This window comes from Diceros bicornis, chromosome 39 (assembly GCF_020826845.1).
Source record: "Diceros bicornis minor isolate mBicDic1 chromosome 39, mDicBic1.mat.cur, whole genome shotgun sequence".
NCBI lineage: Eukaryota > Metazoa > Chordata > Mammalia > Perissodactyla > Rhinocerotidae > Diceros > Diceros bicornis.
In genome coordinates this window covers 12,175,385-12,185,891 of record NC_080778.1, presented here as the reverse complement: position 1 = coordinate 12,185,891, position 10,507 = coordinate 12,175,385, and the positions used below count along the sequence as shown (strand labels likewise).

Here is a 10,507-nt window from a genome sequence, read left to right as displayed (position 1 = left end):
TATTAAGGCTTAAGTGAGGTGTTGCAAACAGCCACTGCTGGAAGTAACAATGTTTACAAATTGCTTTTCCTTGAAAAGTTTTCAGTTGTGAGTCCAGGATTACAGCAACCCAGGATCTTTTACAGAAACAGAAATTTAAAAATGTGTTGGTGCACAAAATGTTTTATCATGAACGCCAAGTCAGGACTTCAGATAACTCCAGAAATAAGAAAGCTACAGTGGGAAGATTGCAGCAGTATTTATTTTTATTTATAATTTATGTCCTGTCAGCTTCTAATAAGGATTGGTGGCAGCTTCCAATAAAAGATCTGCACGATAAGGTTGCTAAAATGGGAATAGAAAATCAAAAACTCATGCAGAAGGAGGAGGAAGTAAAGAAGGTGATAAAATTACTATGATTCAAGGTTAAACTTCATGCCGAGCTCCCTGGTAGCTAAAGTGAAGATGGAAACATGAAGCCTTGCTTAAGTTTCATGATCAGAATAAAGAAAATAAAGTCACAAGCAGTGTGTTAGCTCTCCAGGGGACAGCAATGCATCTCTAGTACTGTGTCTATTTGGTGACAACTACAAGGGCCTCTGAGGAAGGTGATGGGAGCCTGAGGCTAGAAGCGCAGATGCAAGGAAGACACAGTGCGCAGCTGCAAGAGAGCCGGGGCTTGGAGTCGGGCACATGGGCTACAAGAGGTGACCAGCCTGGACCTGGCCTCCTCCCTGGGTCCACTCTTACCAGAGAGGCCGTCCTGCAAATGTGCTGATTTCAGGCTGAAACTGTCTTTCCCTCCTAGTCTGCCACCTTGGCAAATGGAGAGGGGGCAGCTTTGTAGGTCAGATGTGCCTTTGAATCCTGGCTGTGACATTCATTAGATGTGTGACCGTGGGTGGGTTATTTCTTCTGGCCTGAGTCCCAGCTGTGTGACCTTGGGAAAAGTTTCTTAACCTCTCTGGGCCTCAGTGTCCTCCTGTCTCCTGGGCTGTGGTGAGGACTAAATGAGTTCATACAGGCAAGTCTTCAGAACAGTTCCTGATGTACAGTAAATGCCACACGAGGGCCATTGTGATTACCATTATTTGGATCAGTGACTATTCCTCCCTAAGTGGGTCTTATCTAATTCTCCCTCCCAGTGGGACCGGGAGTACGGGGTCAGATCCAGAAGTCACCAGAGGAGTCTTGTGGGGCCGCTGCCAGCAGGACCTGACCCCCACCTTCCCCGAACCCGAGCTGATTCCTGCCTTCTCTGATGCTGTTGACAGGAAGGTGGAGTGGCCCATCCTTCTCTCACTGTCACACCAGGACCCGAGAATGGTCCCAGAGTGGATGCCATGCTCCCATCCACAGCCACCGTGCAGTTCAAACATTTCACCCTAGAGAGACGACGCCTGGTCCCACTCAATTACACCTCTCCATTCGCTCTCATTTTGTCTTTAAAAAAAAGAAAAGTTAGCACCATTGAGACCTCTTAAAGTGCAATCAAACCACAATCCACATCCAGCATGTTCCCAGCTGTTAAGTGTGGGACCACATGGCTTAGTGATGTTTATATGGGTGCTGCGTGATTGTGAAGAATTTTTAAATGTTTATAATGGGGTTTGTCATAAAGGAGTTTGAGCTGCAGAGAAAATGTTTATTGGCGTATCATGGTACTGAATAGAGACTCTTAATAAATGACCATGAACGAGGACAAGGTTTGGGAAATGACTGCCCCAGGGCCGGGAAGGAGGCTCCCAGCTGAGGAAAGGGCGCTGGGCGGAACTCATGGGCGACACTGGGGATCCCAGAACACAAGCCTCCCAAGAGCAGGCTGTCCATCAAGAATGAATCAAATAATCTTCACAATGGAGAAATGTGGCCGGCAGATTGTTGGCACGGTGTAAGAAGAGGTAATAAAACCGAATTGGACACACTGCATTGCCAAATCACTCACCAAACAGGTCCTTGTTCTGAAAGAAAAATAGAAAAAGCCGAGGCTGATTTCACCTGCCAATATGCTGCTCACTGAGTCTCCTTTTGGAGAGCTGGGGCTGGTGCTGGGTCAGGATCCACGTGACCCCTGGAGGATTTATGAAGAGGTTTCTGCGGGGGGTGGTGCAGAGCACCCGGAGAAACATGTCATCAACAACCCAAGGACTGTGAACCCCTGCCTTGACCTTCTGCCAGCTAAGAGGTTGGGAAGACGTCCCCAGGCTGGAGGAAATGTTCCTTTGCTTATGAATAGGATCACACCCCTGTCTTGCTCTCCCAGGCGTTCATGGAGGAGGAGGAGGACCTGGAAGACAAAGAGGAGAGGGAGAAAGACTAGGTGAGTCAGAAGACTGAGGCCAAGAGGGAGGTGTGGCATCATCTGGCAACCAGAGAATAAAACAAAGACAGGAATGGAGAGGAGAGGGCCGCAGCTCAGGGACGTGTGTGCCCTATGTCAGGACCAGCAATGCTGCTTCCAAACTGGAGGTGCCTTGTATTCATCTGGGGTGCACATGAAGCTGCCAAGTGGTGTTAGGAATGTTTCCTGGGGCAGACCAAAGACAGGCATTCAGAGCTGCACGCCCCCTGGGACTCCACTTAATTCAGGAATTGATCACTTCCTTACTGGGGATGACTGCATCTTGGAGAAACTGTCTGCCTCCTGGCCTGCCCTGTCGCTGACCTCTACTGGATATGACCGCTGACCAGAGTGGGGTGGCCTAGCTCTTAGGCCCCCGAGCAACAACTATGAGTGGGTGATTTAGAAGTTTGGAGCCACAGAGAATAAAGTCATGGCACCTGATCAGGAGGGGTTGGGGCCCATAAGACCCTCAGTCCGTGGTGTATTTGAGAGAGCTGTTTTTAATTTTAGTTCTTAAAGCCCAGGCACGGAGTGTGGCATCGCACATTGATAACGGAAGGGATGATATTAACCTGCCAGCCCGAACTTTTCTAATAACTCCCGCTGCCTCCCGGCAGACACAACCCAGGAAAACCAGCTGAGCTGAGGGCTTGTCAGGCAAGGTAATTAATGTGTGATGGCACTCAGCTCAAAGTGATTTAGTGACGAGTGACAGAGTAAGATGTAATGCTGAAGCTTACATCAAAGGCACAAGTTGGGTAAATTAGGTAGAATTATTGGACTTTTTCTAGGGCATGTTAGGCACAGGGAAGTGGATGGTGGGTTGGTTTCTGCCTAATTTCTTCAATGAACAACTCTGTGCCCAGGTGACCCGAGCCCAAGGCCCTTCCTACTCCTCAGTACTCTCAGAGTAAAACTTCACCTCAGGTTTTCTGGATACAAAGTAAAACTCTCCACCCCCAGGGATGAGGAAGGAGCCTTATTTCTAGATGCTGTTGCCAATACAATAAATGGGAGGAGAGCAAGGTTTCTAAAATGAAATGAGAACTGCCAGGAATTTTTTGGGAGGGATCTTTTGTTTTCAGGGGGAATGCTCCCCCATCGGCCTCTGGGAGCCTGACCAGGTCCTTCACAGGGAGACTGCCACCTTCTCCTTGGCCAGACACGAAGTCACCCTGAGGAATATTTGCTGGTATTGATCCTCATCTCGTCTGTTTCTTCCTGCTTGGTAGGTCAGAGTTGGCAAATGCATTAGGATCTTGCTTTTAATTTTTAAATCTTGGACTATCTGGTCATGGGACTGGGAGTCAGAAACCCCTGCCCAGAACCCACCTCAGAAACTGATTTTTCATTATTCTGATGTGATTTTTATCTCGAGTTTTGGTGGCTGAGGTCAATGTGGCCAACACAGGTGACAAGGCGAGTATCAGTTTCACCAGGAGCTGGCTGTGTGGTCTTGGGCACGTGGACCCTCTTCTCAGTGAGGCGGTCTCTCCCTCCCCTTTCTCCTCTCCCTCCCTCTCTGGTCCTCCCTCTGCCCTCCACCCGTCTGCCTCCTCCCTTCCCTCTTTGCTTCCTTCTGTCTTCCCTTTCCCTCCCTATCTCCCTCCTTTTCTTTCTTTCCTCCCTCCCTCCCTTCCTTCCTGTATTTACTAAGGGCTTATTATGGGCTTGGTCCTGAACCTGAAGAAACTATGCAAAGACGAATGCCCACTTCTGTCAGGGTTGTGGGCGTTTCTCTAAGGTCTCACCTGACCCTGTGTTTTTAACCCAGCCCTTCACTCCCTGCTCCTTGAGTAATATTTGCAACATTGAGAAGTTAAAGCTAACATACTTCTGTGAAGAATACAGATTCCACCCCCAGCTCATTATTAGTAGGCTTGTCAGAGACGTCAAGTTTGGACAATTCCCACAGGAATATCTTTGTTCGGGAGAGATATTTGAAAAGACAGGGAAAACCAGGATGCAAGTTGATTTGTTGAGCCGGAGCCCCACCTTGCAGGTTGAAGGGCCATCCTCCTCCAGCTCTGGATAAGGTACAGCAATCCCACCTCCATGCGTCCTCCACTGCGTCCTCACTATGTTGCAGAAGAGAGTCTCCCTCTTAAATAGTGAGCTGGTAGACTTGATAATGTGCTGTTTCCGCAGGTAATTTACTACAATCATTTGTAATCAAGTCTATGAAAAGAGCCTCAGGGCTGGTCCATGAGCAAGCTCAGAGCAAAGAGTTTCCTCAGTCATTCATGACTTTTGACAAGAGGTCTTATTTTAGCTTTGGTGAGATTTACTACACTAGAATCATCTTAGCTGGGTAACCTCTATCCCAGTTGAAGGATTGCTGAGTAGCTGCGGCCACTGGGGACTGAAGGGAGATTGGAAGAATACAGGCAAGCCGTCGGCAGCGATGGTCCACCGTTGGTAACCGCCCAAGGATTCCAGACGAGGATGTCTACTGTTTGGGCTTCACTCAGAGTAGGAGACAGAGGGATTCATCCCCTACAACAGGGGCAGTTGAAGACAACAATAAAATAAAATAAACACATTCTCCCCACCCAGGTTGGCAGAGCAAAGGGACTCTGCAGAGTTCGGCAGAACTTGGTAATGACTGTCAAGTCCAAGCTTTCTTTTATACTCAGTGCTGTCAACTTGCTCCCTTCAGACAGCGGGCCCAGGCATGCTGGAGACCCAGATCTGCAGCTGGAGCCCTGCATGCCAGGCAGCCACCTGCACATAGAGTGCTGTCCGTCCGGCTGCAGACCTGGGCCCCACTCCAAGCCCAGGGTGGCAGGGGCAGCATGAAGATGAATTTTTGGAGCATTTTCAGATGAGCAGGTACTAGGTGTTCTATAAATGTGCCAAACTTCCTCAGTTTGCCTGATTTAGCGTCTTAGGAGAGTCCATTAAGCGTGGCCTTCACCCTTCTGTCATTAAGAACATTTATAGGCTTTCTTGCCCGTTTTTTACTATTGTTTTTTTTTTTTAGTGATCATGCCTCATCAACGGCCTGAGACAAAGGGCCTGACCCAGCTTATGTAAAAAATATAAATTAAGGTCCTAACTCACTCCACTAATACTGGGCAGAAAAGTCGAACTCTATGTGCTTCTTGGTAACTGCTATTCTAATTTTCTCCAAAACTGAGTTGTCTGCCATCAGACAGAATTTGCCAAAAGCCTCACTCATTATTAGAGATTAATGTCACTGCTTGCAAGAGATGCTTACTTTCCTATTCTAGACTCACAGAAGCACAGCCTTTGATAATTAGTCCCGATAACACTAATACAGAGACCCAAATATTTGACAGATTATTCAATGACTCTTGGCAGAAAGGAAAAACATCTCACTTGTCATGATAAAATACTATAAAAATGTGTATTTTATTCCCTTTCATGAGAAATTTAACTTTTTGGAGAAATAATTCTATTTTATCTCGTTGATTTTCATTTGTACTTAACTATTTACTTTTAAAGATACATGAAAATGAGGTAAAAATATACAGCATTCTCCATGAACCAAACCTAGGAGAGATTAAATTTTGCCCCAAGTGAAACAGCTAAATTCAGTGGATTTTAATTACTTTTGTCCCCAGGGGCTTTTTTTTTTTTTCTTAATTTCTTATATTTTCCCCTTAGGTTGCAATGATTAATTTGCAAGTTGAGTCCCATACTATCCACAAAACTAAGCAGAATGTATGACAGGAGAGGTGATCAGGTGTCACCTTTTGACTGAGCTGGTTAAGAAAAGTTTTTTCCATTGTGAGTCTGTGTCAATGCGACAGCGTGAGGGTCACCCATGGTCACGCTTCAGCTCTGCTGGGCCTTGGCGGCTGCTCGCTCTCCATATCATTAGAATCCATGTTTCGCGTAGAGATAGCCTGCTAGGTATCTTGTGAGGCAGTTCTCATGGCCTACTTTTCATTTTCAGGTTGTTCAGGAAGGATATTTTCTCGACTCTGAAAATAACAGCAGCCCATGGATACATTTTCACAGGACAGCAATAACTTACCAGAATATGTGTTTTTTTTTCCTTGCATGAATCCCGAGGCCTTGGGAGCCACCCCTCCCTGCCCACCAGGTCTTCTCTGTATTGCTTTCTCTGATAGCTCTTTTGGGCACTGAGATTCTAAACGCAAAGCTCAACACTCAACCAGTCTCAGCCACGTTCTTACGGAAAGCCGTCTTAATGTTGGCTCACACGTGAAATGGAAATGCCTTGTGTTATCCATCCTTTAAGAATTTCCAGTGCTCAGTCTCCATGAAATGGATTGCTTATGGGGAGATAATGTCTGTTCTATTCCTTTTTAAGTCTGTGAAAAATGTCATCCTGGTTAATAGGGTGATTAAAACTCTTTATGCTCCAGGAGATAAATGTGATTATGTTGTCTTACTCTACCCAAGATAAAGATAGCAAAGAAGGCAAACTTGAAATTCCATAACATTTCCTCTCTTCCACATCCAAGAACGTTCAGAACTCAATACACAGATGGTACTTCACATAAAGAATAACATTATCTGTTAAACATTTTTCCTTTCCATTAACCAATTTAACAATATGCCTCTGGTATAAAAGGAATAGACAAAGACTAAATCTTCTGATATCTGAGTTCTGACTGTAAAAAAATACTTTAGTCATATTGCTTGTTTTCCTTTTTTTTTTTTTTTTTTTTTGTGAGGAGATCAGCCCTGAGCTAACATCCGCCAATCCTCCTCTTTTTTTTGCTGAGGAAGACGGCCCTGGGCTAACATCGGTGCCCATCTTCCTCCACTTTATATGGGACGCCGCCACAGCATGGCTTACCAAGCAGTGCGTCGGTGCGCGCCCGGGATCCGAACCAGCGAACCCCGGGCCGCCGCAGCGGAGCGCGCGCACTTAACCGCTTGCGCCACCGGGCCAGCCCCTGCTTGTTTTCCTTTTAACTTTCATCTTTGTTACTTCATTTTTGCTTTTCAAATGCAACCGGAGCCTATGCTTGGTACCTGTTGTAGGAACCTGTCCCCATCAACCTTCTCTCAGCAGGTGATGCACGGTCATTCTTATGGGAGTCCCCTGCCATCCCTCAAGGACAACAGACCAACATGGAAAGGGTGTTGTAAACATTATGCATGCCACATAAACAAGGATTCAAACATTCCTTCCCTCAGGCCTCCCACGTGCCAGGCCCTGTGGGAACAGAGCGCACTCCCACACCCCTAGACTCCGACTAATAATAGGGACAGCAACGTGTTCAGTTGGGCTCCTGCCTCTCCTTCCTTCATTTCATTCAAAGGCTGGAAATCTTTTCTCAGCAGAGATTTAGTTAAAAATGAAAGATGAGTGAAGAGTTTTTGCTACTCCACATACCCTGAGAAATTTCACAATCCTTTCCCTTTTTAGTCTTGGATTTTTAACAGGTTACATATGAATCCCAGATACTGATTACACCTGTTTAATTAATTAACAATACAGCAATTTAACAGGGTAACATGGTCCAGAGAAAAATGTTACATTATGCACTTGACATTTCATTTAGAAATCTTCCTTAGAACTAAAAGGTTTCATTATAACAGATAAATTTCAAATGTACTTTATTAAACCTGATTGCTAATTAGAGACTAAGTAATTATAAAGAAATTGCACAACTGATATTCAACCAGAGGTTATTTTTCTGGACATATTGACATATTAAAGTAGTTTTCTTTAAAAATTTTAATCTCCAGTAAAAATAATTGCATGAAAATATTATTCTGTTTTCTGTAAGAGATCATGGAGGACAGGAAAGGGTTGGGTGTGTATATAAGAATTTACCAGCAGCAGTTTCACCAGGGAGGCAGTACTAAATACTTAACATTGAGACTCAATACTCAGGTAACCTTCTGGTTAAAATATTTAACATATGTGACAACTGGGCTGTTTTTACATTGACAACTGAAACAAAACTACAAACTGTCAGTCAATGTTTAGGGACCCAAAACCAATTTCTCAAAAAAGTACATTTTAGGGCCGGTCCCGTGGCTTAGCGGTTAAGTGCACGTGCTCTGCTACTGGCGGCCCGGGTTCGGATCCCGGGCGTGCACTCACGCACCGCTTCTCTGGCCATGCTGAGGCCGCGTCCCACATACGGCAACTAGAAGCATGTGCAGCTATGACATACAACTATCTACTGGGGCTTTGGGGGGTAAAAAAAGGAGGAGGATTGGCAATAGATGTTAGCTCAGAGCCGGTCTTCCTCAGCAAAAACAGGAGGATTAGCATGGATGTTAGCTCAGGGCTGATCTTCCTCACAAAAAAAAAAAAAGTACATTTTATATCCATGATATCATTATTATTACAACTGTACCTTTTCAAGTTATCATAATCTGTTACCGGCTTCTTGTCTAAGTATAAGAATTTACAGGGCCTTGAGGTGAGGTCATCAGGTAAATAACTGGCACGTGTGAATCAAAGACTGCATTCAGGACCACAGAGCCACACCACTGCCCGATGGACAGGATTTACCTATTAACCTGTCACGTTGGAGTCTGGCTAACAGGAGCAAGTCTTCCAAGTTCTGAAAGTCACATACTGACAAGAAAGGCTGCTGAAACTTATTTAACTAGACACATTGAGGTAGTACTGCTGTAAGGAGTCTGTTTATAAAGAGTTTCCATCATATGTTAAATTTTTTTCAGGTACAAAACTTGGTTTCAACCATTATAGCCATAAATAGAAGTACTTCCCCTGGGATCTCCTCCACATAGAAAAGTTATCTGTGTAATTGTTTTTAAATAGTCTTCCTAACTTTGGGAAAACTTTACCCTCCCCACAACACACACACACCCACACACACCCACATCAATTTTAAAGAAAGGCTGTCGGCCTCCTATGAGGACACTGAACACCATCCATCCCTTAGGTTCAGTCAACAATCTGCGTGTTCCTGGAGACATCAATTGAGTCCCTTCACTGTTACAGCTTGTCTCCAAAGCCGCTCTCTCTGTAACAATCACTATGGACTTCATCCAGCATGCTCATCTCATTTGGATTTCAATGCTTCCTCCCACTCAACAGCCGATTCAGAGTTCTTGGGAATTGCTGGAAATATTGATTGCATTTTACTTCGAAAGTCTTTCATCTGAAAGAGGTAAAATATAAGTCATCAAATGTTAAAAGAAGGGGAAAAGAGGCAAAGCAATTAGAGATGGACACCACTGACTAGGTGATACTTCATTGCCTATGGGTACAAAGCAAAGGAAGACCAGAGAAAGGTAAGGACTGTGTTCTAGCTACCTTGAAAGAAAATGAGATGCACCTCTTTTCTTCTTCCAAGTATAAATCTATTGGGCCTAAAACAACATAAAACTCCATTCTGAATCTGGAAGGCCACATGCTCTAAATTGTCAACCCTTCAGATATTTATTCCCTACCAGAAGAACAGTATGTATTGTTGGCTTTCAAATATAAAGATGCACCTGAGAATGGGATTTCTGTCTATCAGAATAAGTGAATATACTGAGGCCATTCAAAGTTAGAAGAATTTTGGAGCTAGAGGGAAGGAGTGGAGAGAAGAAACTTAGCAGTAATAAAGAATGAATCCATGAATGGCAGATAATCTAGAATGTTTTTATGTGCCAGTGTTTAAAAATCTATGTAGAGGTTTTACCAGCAAAGGTTGATTTGGACTCCAAGAGTCAGAGCAGTGTTGGCTTGGAGCACCTGGCTCCAGCTAAGGTGCAAACCACCCTAAGGGAGGGGAATGCTGCCTTATGGGAGTTGGATGATCTTTACATTAGAGTGTACAAGCTACACATTCTTTGGTTCATTCTTTTCCATCTCTACAGTCCTGTTATGAAGATATTTCAGAAGCACTACGGCACAGAGATATAATGTTCTCATCAGCCACATTCCAGCTGTATTTCTCAAGGATACAGCTCTCAATTGAATCTGTGAAGCACCCTGGTCTCATCAGCAACAGGCAAGTCATTTCTTGGAGTGGTTATTTTGAGAATCGGCTAATGTTTTTTTATGTTGATGCTTACTTATTTCAATTTGAAGCTGAAGCCTTACCTTGTTTCCAAATTCAGGGGGTGCGTCTTGTTTGGGACTTGTAGATTCCTGAGCACTTACTCCAGTCATGTGGCACTGCTGTTAGCAGCACAGATTCTGGTATGAGAGAGACCTCTCTGTTCAGATCCTAACTCCACTACTTGGGAAAGCTGCTTACTCTCCCT

At 44.7% G+C, this 10,507-nt stretch overlaps 1 protein-coding gene across 2 annotated transcripts in view; it reads right to left on the bottom strand.

Moving 5' to 3' along the window:
* Positions 1 to 220: 220 nt before the first annotated feature.
* TMEM242 (transmembrane protein 242) overlaps positions 221 to 10,507 on the bottom strand; it is a 42,037-nt gene continuing 31,750 nt past the window's right edge. Inside the window, exons 4-5 of one of the 2 annotated variants that reach the window (XM_058534086.1) lie at positions 2,148 to 2,266; positions 221 to 1,940 (exon numbers count right to left, since the gene is read on the bottom strand). In XM_058534086.1, coding sequence (XP_058390069.1) covers positions 1,820 to 1,940; positions 2,148 to 2,266 — 240 coding nt within the window. In that variant the 3' untranslated portion in view covers positions 221 to 1,819. Of the gene's footprint in view, positions 1,941 to 2,147; positions 2,267 to 9,214; positions 9,412 to 10,507 lie in introns of those variants that run through there. The other variant, XM_058534087.1, reaches the window with a different exon arrangement.